The 16,837-nt window shown below is 40.3% G+C and overlaps 1 protein-coding gene across 9 annotated transcripts in view; it reads left to right on the plus strand.

Moving 5' to 3' along the window:
• LOC109426125 (open rectifier potassium channel protein 1) overlaps nucleotides 1–16,837 on the plus strand; it is a 198,804-nt gene that overhangs the window by 14,142 nt on the left and 167,825 nt on the right. The window contains exons 2-3 of one of the 9 annotated variants that reach the window (XR_009998573.1): nucleotides 7,590–7,948; nucleotides 12,299–13,142. Coding sequence is in view for 1 of the 9 variants with exons in the window: in XM_062855676.1 (XP_062711660.1) it covers nucleotides 13,001–13,142 (142 nt within the window). In the remaining 8 variants the exon portion in view is untranslated. Of the gene's footprint in view, nucleotides 1–7,589; nucleotides 7,949–12,012; nucleotides 13,143–16,837 lie in introns of those variants that run through there. The other 8 variants (XR_009998571.1, XR_009998572.1, XR_009998574.1 and 5 more) reach the window with 8 other exon arrangements.

Here is a 16,837-nt window from a genome sequence, read left to right on the forward strand (position 1 = left end):
AAAGGTGGGAATAAAATTTTGGGGTTTGCGCGCAATATGTTGACTGTGGTCAGTCGCGCATCAAAACGTGTAGGATTGATGATTCTTTTTGGCAGATTGTTACCCCTCGAATCGCCGGGAACAAGCGGAAATTTGCAAAGCAATATAATTGTAACACGATCGCGATCTTGATTAAATTTGACCACTCGACAAATAGTCGCGCGACCATTCAACACAGTGAGACAGATTTGTGAATTGGATGGTCGAAAAATAAATAAATGTGCATTTTTTAGCTAGGAAAGACTAGTTCTAATCATTCTTTAGGAAAGGTCATAATAACTCTAGACATTCAAAGTATGTACAAAAATAAGTGTTTTTTTAATATTCTTCCATAATCTAGTCCGTTGTCTAATCGTTGCACCAATCGTTGTGCCATCTTCACGTCAATGGCAGTAATACGATACGGGATGAAATCCGAACATCAAATTATGTCACGTCCGACATCTGTTCATGAGCTTTGTTATGAGATGATGAATTTGTCTCTTCGTTCCTTTCATAAAGAGACGTGACCAAGGGGGTCGGTCTTGAAAAATTAATACATATAATCACGTGGTTTGATACGATCACTTGCTGTAGTTGCACCGGTAACTAGATCCAGATTTGTAATGTCTGGCCTAAAAGTAGGTTCGTCTTCTGCATTGTGAAGGTCACGTGCAAGTCGCTGACTTACCTGTTGGTTACACCGGGAGAAGAGGTTTCCGCTTAGCTGCTGATGAGTATCGGATCTGGTGTGCTTTACTTGCTTCGCTCGCTGAGCTGATTAACGTACCGGCCGGCAAACGCTGCTGGTTGGATCCCTTGTTCACATGCATCGTGAAAGACTAACAAGGCGTTAATCGCACTTCGCGGGAAGTCGACGATTGTTTTCGCTTTGTCTGATAATTTTCGTCTGCCAGAAAGTTGATAATCCTAATATACATAGTATAGATACATGAGTAGCCGGCCGAATTACAGGGTATCTTTTTCCGTTAGAAACCCTAATTATTAAAAGGGTTTTAAGAGTAAGAAGTTGAAACTACCTAGTTATTAGTTTCTAGATGTGTAGAAGAGCTGTAACTTCGAGTTGAGTTAACCGACAAAGCTCAAATCTTTCGAAGATTCATTCAGGAATTTCCTCCAAGGACTGCATAAGGAAATCTTCCTGGGATTCCTTCAGGAATTTGAACAATAATTGATCGATTCAGTCGTTTAGAAATTCTTTTGGGATTAAAATTGAATATACTTCTGTAATTCCTTCAGGGATTTTAACATGCTTCAGGATTTTCTCCAGGGATTTCTTCGAGAATACCTCCACGGATTCATTTTGGGAATCTAGACTACAAATCGTAAGGAATCTAGGTCTTCCTTCAGGAATTTCTTCTTGAATTTCTTTTAGAATTCATCCTGGGATTTCTTCCGGCGGAATTCCTGTCAGAATATTTTTTTCTGGTATTGTTTCCGGGATTCCTTCAGTAAGCCCTTCCAGATTCTTCCGGAATTCTTCCAGGGATTCCTTTGGGAATTCATTCAGAATGTTTCATTCTTGAGAGAACTTCAGAAATTCCATGTAGGATTTCTACAAAAAAACCGTCTAGAAGTTATTCGCAAATCACCAAACTTAACCTGAGATTCTTTCGGGAGTTCTTTCAGGAATGCCTCCGTAATTTGCTCCAGAATTTCAAGCAGAAATTACTTGTGGAATTTCACCTGAGATTTCTTCCGCATTCCCTCCTGAGATTCTTTCCAGAGTTCTGCTGGGATTCCTTCGGGAATTTTATCTGCGATTACTATAAGAAATCCTCCAGAAATTATCTTAATTTTTTCCCGGAATGCCTTTTGGAATTCCTCATGGGAATCCTGAAGTTGCTCAAGGAATTCATCTCTGGTTCTTCATTACTTCAGGAAATTCTTCAAAGCTTACTTCAGAAATTCTTTCAAGGATTTCTTTAGGAACTCTTCCAGAGATATTTCCAGGCATTGTTTCAGGGATTCTTCTGGGAAATACTTCAGGATAATCTTCATGGATTGCGTCAGCAATTCAACTAGGGATTCCCTCAGGAACTCTTTTAGAAATTTCTCACGAATTCCTCCATGAATTTCTTCGGGAACTCCACAATTACGTCAGGAACTACTGGTTTCCTTCCAAAATTTCTTCTTAGATGACTTTCTAGATTGCTTGCATGATTTTTCCAGGAATTGGTTCAGGAATGCCTTCAGTCATTTAATCAGGATTTTTTCTTGGGATTCCTTCAAGAATTCCTCCTAGGAGTTTTTCGGAAATTTTACTTGTGGTTCCTGCAGGAGTTCTATTACGAATTCTTCTAGTAAATTATCCTGAGATTTCTTCAGGCAATTCTCCCAGAAATCCTTTAGAGATTTGTCCTTTGATTGCTTTTGAGATTCCTTCAGGAATTCATTAGCATTAGCATTAGCATTAAGCGAGTCGCACAAATTCGTAGGTGGTACAGTCCTAGACCGCTGTTATGAGGGTTGCCTCCTTCCCGTCTGAACCAAAGCACAAAGATTTGGGACTAATCTCTGACTCTTGGACAAGACTGACGCAATCCTCCAATGGTCGAGCACTGTCCTGGACACCTATGAAAAATGTAGACAACTCTACGATCTCTCAGGCCTAGGTGTCACGGGAATTTGGGTGTTGTTAGTGGAAGGGTAAACTCCAAAGGATACGCTTGGTTAACGTTCAGGCACACCATTGTTAGACTGCTTCGAATCAGTTGTCTGCCCAATTCATCCTCATCATCTTGTTGGCATTTGGTCGAATTACTAGATTCTTCGGTTGATAATCTGAAATATAAAATAATATTAACATCGTACGTCAAATAAGCTACAAATTAGTGATACGCTCGCCACAGTTACATATTTTAAAAATATTATTTATAACGTAAGATACATTTACCTGAACCCTTCTGAAATAAAATGGCAATTAGCAGTACATTGAAACACAAATACTACAAAACACAAAAAAAGAACATCAAACTTTGATCTTGGAATATTTAAAAATACGGTAAATATCAAGATCAAAATTTGATTTGGTAGATCTTACACCGCAACGCACCATTCTAAGGTGATCTACCCACGTTACGGGGGATTTTGAGATTCCTTCAGGAACTCATCCAGGAAATCATTCGGAAATTATTCTTGGAATTCTTTCAGAGATTCCTCTTGGGATGTCTTCCAGAATTCCACCTGAGGTTCTTTAAGGGATTTCTACTTGTGATTCATTCAGGCATTTCTTTTGGAATTCCTTCAGGTTATTCTCCTGAGAATCATTCTGAAATCTCAACTGAAATTGCTGCCCAGGTTGCTGGGTTTGTTTAAAGAATTCCTCTTTAAATTTCTTCCGGAATGTGTCCTAGGATTTCTTCGGGAATTCATAAGGATAAGGATAAGTAAAAAATGTAATAGCATATCTTGTTCTTCGCTCATTTTCATTGCTAAAGTCTAGTACGCACCTGGTAAGAAAAGCACTCCAGAAAAAATCCCTCTAATTACCTAAGGAATTTTGACAACTGATTAGTATGGGAAGAAATGTCAATTTTCCTTGAGGAACGGAATATTTTTCCGCAAGGAAAAGTGACAGCTCCATTTGATTTGCCCGGCAGGCGTTACGAGCGTTACACAATTTTCATTTCTTTCCAGCTGCGGACCACTCAAGAAATTTTAACAGCGAAATCATTTCTTGACCGTTCCTTGGCCTATCTTTTTCCACTGTACTTATCAGGTGCGTACTACCCTTAAACCAACAAATACTACATCAAGTGACCTTCGTGGCCGTGCGGCTAGAGGCGTCAGTCATCTAGACGTTTCGTAAGCCTCGGAGTGTGGGTTCGATTCCCGCTCCAGACGGGGAAAACTTTTCGTCAAACGGAAAATTCTCCACTGGACCGCTGGGTGTTATGTGTGTTGTCCGTTGTTATATGTTAGTGCTTGTTCAGTCTGTACAACCTCTGGTTGAAGACGGTGTAGTGTCTTTTCAATACCAAACTTTGCTCAAATACCTCCAACTGTTATTGTTATGTTCTCATATTATTTCGCAGAATAACGCAGCAATTACAATTTTAGGTATTAGAGCACAGGTTGCTCTTTGCATGGTATTTGTAAGCTGTGCCCTTCTGCTCGGGAAGTGACGGGAAGTTTTCCTGTACGACAGTCGGAACGGATTTTTTTTGCGTGCAGAGCTGTCTCCTTTCTCTCAGTGCACAACCACTTTGTCTAAACCAGCATGGATTACTGCACGAATTTATACTGGCCTGCTTACCATCACACTAGAGTGACTGGAAGGGAGAGTGGCGTCATGTTCCAATTTTGACAGGTCTCCTGCTCGTTTGGAATGGGAATTTGTATGGATTTGACAGATGATCGCTGTTTCAATTTTGACATTGACGCCACTCTCCCTTCCAGTCACTCTACATCACACGAAATATGACGTTTGAGCGGTGTCAGCACCGCCCAAACGTCAAATTTTCTGTGAGAGTAAACAAACCAGCATAAATTCGTGCAGTGGACCATAGGGCACTGCATGAAATTCTCTCCTTCATTTTCACTTCTACAGATATTTTGTAAACAACAAGGCCAATAAATCTCAAAATCCCATACAAAATCAAAACAATGCAGTGCCCTATAGTGATTCGATGCTTGTAAGCAAAACAAAATCATGCCGTGGTTGCTAAGACTTTTTTCTACGTCTTTTCGTTTCGTGGCTTTGTTTTTTACGATTCGGACTTCGACGAATTTTGCTAGCCAGTGGTGGTTTGATTCAATTCAAAATATGGGATTCGCGAGCGTGGGAAAGTGCGCTGATTTTTTATTTGATGACGGCACGGTGGCACAATAGACTAATTTCAAGACCCCGATGTACCAAAGAAAACCCTCAAATTTTGTGTGTCCAGTCTGGTAGCCAATAATTTTCATTATCGTGTATTTTTTTTCGTGTAAATTGCATTTTGTGTTAATTATATTTAGCGTGTTATAGTTTATTGTATCGCTAACTGGACTGCGACGGAGTGCGGAATTTTAAATAAAAGTGCGATATTGCATCAAATCGTTCCGGTGTCTTCACCGCACTTATTCATCATGTGCTCATGAATAAGTGCGGTGAAGACACCGAAACGATCTGACACTAAATCGCACTTTTATTTGAGATTCCGCACTTCCTCGTCGCACTTTTAACTGCGTAATGCGCAATACACCGATCTGACAGCAAAGGACCAAAAATAAATTACGTGATTGGGTACCGAGAATTGTTCACAACCTGCGAACTTGACTGCGGAAAAAATCGCGACCATGACGCCGCTGGTGGCACCCCTCACAGGTATCCCAGGTATGATTCGTGGGTTCTCCACAAGTTTGTTCCAGGAATCCTTCAGGAATTTCGTGAGGGATTCACAGGAACTTCTTGATGAGATTCTTCCGGGCATTTATTTAGGATTCCTTCAGAAGTTTGCTCTGGGATTCTGCCAGGAGTTTTTTCTGAAATTCCTAGGATTCCTTCAAGAGCTCTTACCAGGATTCTTCTAGAAATTCTTTCCTATTTTGCTTGAAGAATACACAGATAAAAATAATGAAGATTACACGTCATGTAAACTTCATTTTGATCATGTACAGTGTCGGACAAAACAATTAGACCACCAGCCATTTTTCATACAAAATGGTCAAGTTTGACGATGTGATACTCGGTTTCTAGTGAACCGATTTGACTGAAATTCTGTCAGTCGCCATGGAGTTACGTGAATTTTGATTTGTATTTAATTAATTGAGTTCATCACATCAAAAGTTACAGATACACGAAACGACAAAATAATAGGACCACTTTCAGATTGCTATTATCAAATAATATATGAGAGTATCTGATATTTGATGATTGATGAACAAGTACTAAAATTAAGAATGCCATTTAAACTTGTGGATATTTTCATTGAATTGACCAGAAATAATTATCATAAAAATCTGGTGTTATAATTTTGTCACACCGTATATCTGTAACTTTGGAAGTAGTAAACAGAACTCAATCAATTTAATACAAATCAAAATTCCCGTAATATCATGTCAGCTGTCAATATTTCAGCCAAATCGGTCAACTAGAAACCGATTTCCATATTGTCAAACTTGGCCATTTTGTATGAAATAGGACCGGTGGTCTTATTGTTTTGTCCGATACTGTATCTTCCATCTCTGAGTCATGCTGAATTACATGACATCTAATGAAAGTTTATATGGTTTTTTTTTCATGAGATATACATGACATGTCATGTAAACTTCTGTAAAATCCAATTTCCGCTCCAATTATGTACATCATATGTCACAGAAATTTACAAATCTTTTCGATCTGTGTACCTTTTGAGATTATTTCTGAAGTTCCTGTTTTTTTATGAAACTTCCTTCCGAATTTTCTCTAGGATTACTCCTTCCAAGATTACCGCAGCAATTTTAGCTGAGATTTTTCCAGGAATTCTTTCCGTAGTTCTCCACATTTTTTATAAGATCCCTTTAAAATTTCCTTCTGTGATTCCTCAGGGAGCTATATCTGAGATTCTTCTTGGGATTCCTTCTGAAGTACCCTCTGAGGTTATTCCAGGAGTTACCTCTGAATTCCTAACAGGTTTTATATAAGGAACTCCTTCCAGGATTCCTTCTGAAACTTCAACGGATTTTTCCAGCATCTCTCATGAAGCTTCGGGAATCCTCCAGGAATTACATCCGAGAATCTCGTAATAGCTCCGGAGTAACTGAGGAGAAACTTGCTGGAGCTCCCAACAAACTCGCGAAATGTGAGTTCTTCCTTCGGAAGGGAAGTAAAGCGTGGGTGCCGAGATGAACTAGCCTTGGGCTAAAATCTCGTTAATACAGATAAAAAAAACTTGCTGAAGTATTTCCTCAAGGAAATCCTTCAAAAAATTCATCAGTAATTCTTATAAACAAAAACTACAAGAGGAATTTCTCTAAATACTCCCTAATAAACTCCTGAAAGATTTCCATTAGAAACATCTGAAAGAAATTCAGAATGAACTTCCGAAGAAATTCCAGAAGGATCCGCAGGAATTTCAAACGAATCTCTTGGTGGATACCAGATACCAGAAAAAGTTCCTAGCTAGATGAATCCTGGAAAGAGTTCCTGAAGGATTCCTGGAAGCAGTTTCTGAAATAATTCCAGAACAATTTCCCGGAATAAGTTCCAAGAGAAAGAGTTCCAAAAGGTATCCCGGAAGAAGTTGCCGAAGAAATCTACGAAGGAATTCCAAAATGTTTGAGATTGGCATCATATCAAAAGCTCTTTTTACTTAATATATTTTGAATAAGATTTAAGCTTTTGAAGTCGAAGACAAATTAGCGGAGATAAGATACAAAGTTTTTGAGGGGTGACCCCAAACTTTTGATAGTGAATGTGCGTATTTGTAACATAATAACAAGGGGAAATCATGGCTTACCTAATACCCTTATACATCCCAGCTCAATAATGACTGAGTATTGTATCAATGATCTACTAAGTACTAAGCCGTTAATTTGGATTACATCAAGACTATGTAATTTTCATATTTCTTTCTTTTTTTTAGATTCTACATCATTAGTGCTACTTCCGCATATCAGTTATACCGACACCGATGACAATTACCTTAATTAACCGACGATTTCGAGCATCATTAGTCTTGTAATACGGATAGCCGAAAAAACAAACGATGTAACTAGCATTCCGCGCATCCCTCGGAGCTGCTTACTTACTATGGAATTGTACATCGGCGAGGATCTCCTAGCCAGTGCCAGCACCTGGATGAACTTCGTCCCCATCCCGTTCTACGCCCGCATCCTGCGGTTGTTGCTTCTCCAACTGGATCTGCCGGATAATTTCCACCAGTCAACCGACGACTGCTAATCAATTCTCCTGCGGACCACCGCAAGATCGTTTCGTTCTGAGGTGACTGATTTGCGACAAGGTGTGCTGCGGGGTATAATTACGAACGACGCACTTTAGCGAGCGGCACGGTGCTCCTCAGACCGTTATTATAAAAAAAAAAAACAGTCTCAATGGATCAATGAAGCCTACTTTTCTAGGTTTCACCGCATGTAAGCAGAGGCGCCACCGTATATGGACGTTAGCATTGTGACAGCAGTGGAGTTATGTCAAACACACAAGGCTGCGGTGGCGCTATCTGTTCATTTCATAGCGGCCGTTTTAGTTATTTTAGTGATCCATTCTCAGGTCTCCATCATACCGGTGCTCATACATTGTTTTCTATGACTTTTTTGCAATCCTTTTAAAATTTAAAAAACCCAAATTAATCCACCTAGAGGTGATAGTGCCTTTCTCGTCGTATATGTTCTCACGATCTTTCCGTCGACGTAAGTCAAAGTGTTCCTCCTCTTCTTGGCGTAACGTCCTCACTGGGACAAAGCCTGCTTCTCAGCTTAGTGTTCTATGAGCACTTCCACAGTTATTTACTGAGAGCTTCCTCTGCCAATGACCATTTTGCATGTGTATATCGTGTGGCAGGCACGAAGATACTCTATGCCCAAGGAAATCAAGGAAATTTCTTTTACGAAAAGATCCTGGACCGACCGGGAATCGAACCCGTCACCCTCAGCATGGTCATGCTGAATACCCGTGCGTTTACCGCCTCGGCTATATGGGTCCTATAAGTCAAAGTGTTCCTGAATCCTGAAATTTTTTTTAGAAAAGCAAGCAGTTTTTCAAAGCCATAATTGAATTGACATAAAACTTATTGATGACACATAGTCCGACGTTGTGTTCAGCGTATAAGCAGAGCTGAATAATATCAGATTTCTCAGTAGACTGCATGAGTACCATCACTAACATTGGGAGCTGATCAATATCAAGACGATACTAACATGCTAAGATATAACTTTTTACACAATCACAGATCACTTTGCGGTCTTCGATAAAAAAATTTCTGCACATTCTAGGTTATATTTTATTGACCGTTGAAAACAAGAACGTAGTGAGTATAGTGAGACGTCTGTTTGTATGTGGGTTTAATATGTCAAGATTTTGTTCTCTTACACATATTTATCGCTTGCATTGATTTTATTTATTTTTGTAGTTCCGGTTAAGCATCAAACGCTGGTTGTGCAACCCTACCGGTAGTCTCTAATGTGGTATGAGCCTATTTTCTAGTTAACCGTTCTTTAGGTTATTAAAAAAGCCGTGATGTGGTGTGTCGCATGGTACATTTGGTTACTTTCCACAGGTTCCAGAGCACCACCGGGTCTCCCAAATATAGTCTGAGGCAATATCATTGCTAACGTACATTAGGTTACCTAAAAAAACCACGATTTGATTTATCTTATGCATGGGTACAGATCACTTTTACATTTGACCACTTCCAGTGGGACACCTAGAACTAGTTTCGGGACACTACCGGTTGTCTAAAATATGGTCTGAGGCTATGTTCTTACGAATCGATCATCGTGTTATCAAAAAAGGATCTCCAGTTGGCCTAGTGGTTAAAGCTATGAATCGCCAATCCGGAATCGGCGGGTTAGATTCCCGTTCCGGTTGGGAACAATTTCTCGACTTCCTGGGCATAGTGTATCATTGTACTTGCCTCACAATATACAAATTCATGCAATGGCAGGCAAAAAAAACCCTTCAATTAATAGCTGTGTAAGTGCTCTAAAGAACACTAAGTAGAAGAGAGGCAGGCCAAGTTCCAATGCGAACGTTGAGCCATAAAGAAGAAGAAGAAGAAGTTATCAAAAAAGCTGCTGTTTGATGTACTGTCAAACCCCGCGTATTCATCACTCTTTAATACGACACTTTTTAATTTGTACCCCACTCATTCCAAATTTGTTGAATTTAAAACTGATCAAATGTCACAGCGTAATACACTGTAAATACGAATGATACGATATTGTGATGTTACTCACACCCGCAGCGGCTCCTCGTGCAGCTGCTACTTCCGAAAGTTCAAATTTGGTGCTTTCCAACACCTGATCCGTTTGGTGATCAACCGCAGTGAACCTCGGAAGCCAACAATCGTAAAATGAACAAGCTATTAATTCGTACCACCTCAGTACCTGTAGGATTTGTATTCAAAAACAAATCCTACAATCTAAACTAAAACTAAAATAGAGTTAGTATATCGAATTAAAAGTTAACCCAGGTAATTTGACTGCAATCATTGTCGAATTAGTGTGGTTTTATGGTACGACACGCATGGGTTTGGTCCAATTTCACATTTACCAATTTCGGTTCACATTTTACCACTTACCGATTTTCCCTGATGTGGTCTTAGACTAGTTTCATGCAAATTTTTAATCAGTTTTCCTAAAAAGTCGCAAATTGATGTAATGCATGTATGGGTTTGGTTCATTTGTGCATTTTGCCAGTTCCGGTGAGGCACTCGAGTCTGGTTCCGGAACACTACTGGCCTGAGAATATTTTCTTGCTGACCGTTCTTCGCGTTATCGAAGAAGCCGTTACTTAATGTGCTACGTGTATGCGTTTGGTTCTTTTCTACATTTGACCACTTCCGTCGAGGCACCTGGAACCGGTTTCGGTGATTTGATGTGTCGCTTGCATGGGTTTGGTTCCCTTTTAAATTTGGCCATTTCCGGAGGGACACCCGGAACCGGTTCCGGATTACAACCGATTCAGATATGTTCTCAAAATATGTTCCTGCTTACTGCTCATCAGGATATCAAAAATACCACTATTTGATATGTCGCATGCATGGGCTCAATCAACTTTTATACCTTGCCACCTCCGGCGGAACATCTGGAACGGGTTTCGATATGGTCTGAGAATGCTTTCCTGCTTACTGTTCATCAGGTTATCGAAAAAGCTGCGCTTTGATATGTCGCATGCATGGTTTTAGTTCAATTTTATATTTGGCCACTTCCGACGGGACACCCGGAACCGGTACCGGGACACAACCGGTTCATATATGGTCTGAGAATATTATCCTGCTTACTGTTCATCAGGGTTTCAAAAAAGCCGCTATTTGATATGTCGCATGCATGGGTTTGGTTAACTTTTACACTTGGCCACTTCCGGCGGGACACTTGCAACCGGTTCCGGAACACTACCGGTTCCGATATGGTCTGAGAATGTTGTCCTGCTTACTGTTAATCACGTTATCGAAAAAGCCGCGGTTTGATATGTCACATGCATGGGTTTAGTTCACTTTTATGTTTGGTCACTTCCGCCGGGACACCCGGAACCGGTTCCGGGACATTACCGGTTCAGATATGGTCTGAGACTATTTTTCTGCTTACCATTCATCAAGTTATCGAAAATGCCGTAGTTTGATGTGCCGCATGGATGGGTTTGTAGCGTTTTTATATCTGGCCCCTTCCTGGGGTACCGGTCCGGAACACCTAAATGGCCATAACTCCGGAACGGTTGGACCGATCTGAACCATTTTCAATAGGAAACAATGGGACCAGATTCCGCGTCGAATGAACCGTTGGTCATTAAAAACGGTTGAGGTTTACTGCCAAAAAGTGATGTGAGTTTTTTTGTACACATACACACATACACACACACACACATACACACACACAGACATCACCTCAATTCGTCGAGCTGAGTCGATTGGTATATAACACTTGACCCCTCCGGAGGCTCTATCAAATTTTCGTTTTTGGAGTGAACATATAGCCTTTCGGTACACCTTGGTGTACGAGAAAGGCAAAAAAACATAGGTCCCATTTTGAAACTAAATTCGAACCAAAAATGTTTATGTGTTCAATACATAGTAACTGTTCTTCAACGATGTTGATACAATATTTTCGCAAAGAATCGTTTTGCATTGAGTAGGTAAGGCTTTGTACCATTTGGGCAGCTGTACCTATTATGGGCATTTACCTCCATAACTAAGTCAATTTTTGTATAGGGTTAGATACTATCTCACCGTGCCCAAAAAATTTGGTTATTAGGTATACAATTGACTTAGTTGTCGCGACAAGTGCCCAAAACAGGCGCACCTGCCCAAATGGTACAAGATCCTAATAGGAACCGATTGGAGAGCACTGATTCGATGAAGATTTCCCGGTCTGGGGAGCACCGTGCGCGGTGTTTGCTCGGTTTGCTCTGGGTACGCAACGCTACGCACGGTTCGATCTCGATCATCCGGTGGCGCTCTAATCACTGTAGCGCGATCGTTCCGTGCGTGCCGCTTATCGACTTCACAGTAGGCGGCTCGTCAAAGTTCAAGTTCTGTGGGAAAATCGATCGCACTTAGTCGTCCAGGTGACGATCCCGCGGGCGGACGTGTGTGGAGCTCATAGTGACGTGACGTTACAGCACATCCGTCCATTCATCGAGTAGTCGGCGCGGCGCGGCACGGCGCGATTCGATCTAGTTGGCGTGCGTTCTCAGATGTGCACCAATAAATATTGCGAAAGAAGAACAAATTGCAATCTTGGATGAAAATATTTAAATCAATTCACCGGAGCGAAGTAATTATTGCGGCATACAGGAAGGGACTCGGGAGTGATGAATGGGCAAATGAGATGATAGGCATTAATTAAAAGTGTGTTTCATGTGATAAGTGTGGACCTGTGTTTGCTCCTCGGTGATATTCCTCGTAGGCGCGGGTCGCGATTTAGTGCAGTGGAATACAATAAAAATATGGTTAATTAATAGCAAAAAGAGTAGAAGATCGTGCCGGAGCGCAGAGACATACACCGCAGCTCGAAGGCTCTGCCTACTGGGATTCGGGATTATTCTCACATAACGCTACCGACTCGCCGCGAGTGTGCAAGTGTCACGGAGATCGGGAGAGGATCACCACCCAAGCAGGCGACGAACCTTTTCGCGAGTGCGCAGCTAAACCAAGAATTTTGATAGCATCGTCAGCGACGACAGGTGATTTACCGCCAAAACAAGTTCCAACTGATCAGAAAGCCACAAGAAAGTCGATTCCGGTTTTGGTCGGATGTTTTCGAGTTCAGAATCAGAACCCTAGTGCAAGATCTGAAGCATCAATATTGCTAAGAGATAAAGATGACCCCGAAGGAGTGGCTGGCACTGTTTGCTTTCTACGCGGCGTATCTGTTCTTCGGGGCCAGCGTGTTCTACCACAATGAGCACGCGCTGGAGACGGAGAGGCGCGCCGAGGAGCTGGCCGAGCGGATCGAAATGAACGGTAAGAGATTCGAAATGAGAAAAAGGGCTTCACTAATAGGAATTAAATTAAGTTTTTTAAGCTTAGTAGTGGTACACTCAAAATAAATAAAAAAAACTTTACACTTCTCCCAATTTAAGGTTTGAAAAATGCATCCTTATTAAAATCACAGTGGTAGATGTGAAAACTATAGTTAAATTTCCATTAGAATTTTCATCAATTCCTTTGAAAACAGATTCGGCATTTCTTTTGACAGTTGATTCAGCACTCCTTTGGAAAACCGTTTTTCATTTCATTTGTGAACTCATTAAGATTTTTTTTAATGTTTCGATTTCGATATTCCTGTCTAGTATTTAGGGAACTCTTTCAGAATTTTATTTGGATGTGTTTGATTGCTTCGGTAATTCTTTCATTAGTTCTCTAAGCAAAGCTCTTCTTTTTTTTTTTATTTTTTTTTTGTTTTTTTTTTAAACAAGGGAATATTTTGAGTAGGGTATGTGTTCCATCATTAATCTCACGCTCCCATATTCATCCTATTCGAAAACAAGCGATTACGGCACCGATTGATTCCGTTCTTTTTGTTTTCATGGATGCTCACTACTAACAAAAAATACAAAAATAAGAAACAAAACAAACAGCGCTTCAATCCTTTGTTTTTCGTAGGATGAAAATGGGAGCCACATGCTTAAGAAGGGAACCAATACCCTATTTGTCTAGTTTTTTTTTGGTTTTTATTAACGTTTATTTAAACAAGGAGCTAATTCTACACTAATTTTTTAAGTATTTATAATGAAAATTCATCATAAAATTGCTTTGAGAAGTTATTTGACAATAAAGTTAACAACTTTTCTGGCAGTTTCATATTGATTTCTTTTTGAATTTCCGTCCGTAAATTGATTGTGATATTCTTTAGGAACTTCCTTTGGTAGTTACTTCTTCAATTACATTGGAAATTACACAGGAAATTCACAGGGTTTAAAGACAATTTCTATTGGAATTTTTCCGGAAGTGCCTTTGGCAACTTATTCAGTATTCTTTTTGAAAATTTCATCTGCAACGGAAATTACTTTGGGATTCCCTTAAGTAATTTTGGAAGCAATTGCTTTGGAAAGTCCTTGGGTTATTCCTTTTGAGTGACTTCAACTATTTCTACCCGAGTAAAGGAGAGAAGCTCAATAATAGCATATTAGGAGATGAACCAGCCATAGGCTGAAAATCTCGATAATAAAGATATATAAGAAAAATAGCATATTTTGATACGGAGATCAAAAAGTGATATTTTTTTGTTTGAGAAGTAAAAATAATAAAAATAATATCTCAAATTTACTCCTAGAACATCTTTGTCATATCACATTGAGCTCTTGATAAGTTCTAATCAATAGCAGTGAGCAATTTGATTGATATTTTAATATCAAATTTTGCTATTAGACAGATGGTTCAAGAACAAATTTTTGATATTATTTTTATCATTATCACGTTTTGATTGCCAGTACTTGATCTCTACCTGGGTATATTTAAACGTATTTGGAAATTGCGTTTTGAAATTTTTCGGATTTTTTTTTCGAACTTCTTTGGCAATCACTTTGATTTTTGGAAGTTCCTTAGGTAATTGCTTTGAATTTTTTTCCAGCCGTTCCATTTGTTTTTTTTTAAATTAGTAATAGAGAATCTAATAGAACTTCCTAAGTAATTACAACAAAATACTGTAAGGAATTACCAAAAGAATTTCCATAGGAATTACCGAATAAAAAAATAAATTACATGAGAAATTCATGAACGAATTGACTAACTAATTTTCAAAGCACCTTGTGGGAAGGTCAGTACTTTGACAGCTGAAAACTTAGCATAAACATTGTTTTTGTTATGGTCAAAAGCGCTGAGTTTTTTGGAAAAGTTTGTTTTGGTCTCCAGAAAAGTAAATTTTCGATCCGCGGCAAACGTGTTTTCTGTGCAAATTTGTCAATTTCACCTATCTGTTATTGTGATCTATTACACTTGAAGGCTCCCTCGAAAGATGCGGTGAGTTGTTTTTGGTAATTGTACATTAATTCAGTGAATTATTGCTAAACATTGTCTGGTGTCTAATGGGGCAAGAGTTCGAATCAATCGCGGGGCAAAAGTTCGAGTTCCTAACCTCATTTACACATTAATACACCTTTTTGCAGAAACTACGTGCGAAAGTCGGAGAGATCGGTTTGTACCCCCGAGTTGCTCGAACAAGCCCGGCAGAGGATAGCGAATGGGGAATCAAAACTTGCCATTGCCAAAAGCATCGGAATCACCGAAGCTGCATTGCGAAAACGACTGAAAAAGGACTGAAAATCCCTCGAATTCCAATAAAATTTTTTGCTTTATTTTGTTTTGTATTTTAGGGATACGGCGTGGAGAAACTTGATCGTTTCTAGCCAACGTTCACTACGGAACAAGAAAATGAACTAGCAAGCCACTGCAAAACCCTCGACGAATGCTTCTATGGATTATCGTTTATGGATTTCCGCAGATCAATATATCAGTATGCCGACATCAACAACATCCCCAGCGGATTCAATCAAGAGTCGCGGACAGCTGGGAAGGAGTGGGCGCTTTCGTTTATGCGCAGGCACAACTTATCTCTCAGAACACCTTAGCAAACCAGCCTTGGCCGGATGATGGGTTTCAACCGAGTGCAGGTTGGCATATTCTTCAACAATTTGCGCGAAATCACCACTAAGTACCGATTCACCGCGGATCGCATATACAACATGGATGAGACTGGAATGTCGACGGTGCCCAACAATGTCCCCAAGGTTGTGTCTGCTACTGGCAAAAAAGCTGTAGGCAAAATTAGCTCCGGTGAGAGAGGAGAGTTGGTTACAGCTGTTTGTGCCATAAGCGCACAAGGGAGTTACGTACCTCCAGCGTTGATTTTTAAAAGAAAGCGTCAAAAACCAGAACTTATGGATGGAGCAGCTTGTGGATCGAAAATGTTTATTTCGGATACAGGATATATAAACTCCGACTTGTTCTACGAATGGGTAGAACACTTCCAGGTTAACACAAAGGCCACAAAAGAGAATCCCGTTCTGCTGATTTTGGACAACCACAATTCGCATCAGTCGCTGAAAACAGTTCTTTACTGCCGAGAGAACGGAATAGTGTTGCTTTCGATTCCTCCTCATAGCAGCCACAAAGTTCAACCATTGGACCGATGTTTCTTCCAGGCGCTCAAGACCAACTATGCTGAAGCTTGCAACAACTGGCTTGTTACACATCCTGGCAGAGTGATCACTCAGTATCAGGTGGCAGAGCTCTTCGGAATTGCTTATGGTAGATGTGCAAGCATTGAAAAGGCAGTCAATGCTTTCAGAATGTGTGGAATCGTCCCTATCAATCCAGGCATTTTTACGGATGAAGATTTTATGCCAAGCGAAGTAACCAACAATAAGGGAAATGAAGAGAACGTCGATCCGGAAGTAATGCACATCCCCAGAAATGATGAATCAGAAATTCCATCCACATCGATTGATTGCCGCAAAAAAGGGAAAGTAAAAGGACAGAATACGACAAGCGGACCCCTGTCGAACGAAGACCCATCATCCCAGCGTCTCATCTTGCGTCCTGTTATTCCAGCAACACAGAGCACACCCCAAGCTGCAAATGCTGTTGCTTCTTGTTCTAACGCATCTGATCCACAGGCTGGATACAGCGAAAAGTTTGGACCTCTTGTGGCGTCTCTC

Source organism: Aedes albopictus, chromosome 3, assembly GCF_035046485.1.
Source record: "Aedes albopictus strain Foshan chromosome 3, AalbF5, whole genome shotgun sequence".
NCBI classification, from domain to species: Eukaryota; Metazoa; Arthropoda; class Insecta; order Diptera; family Culicidae; genus Aedes; species Aedes albopictus.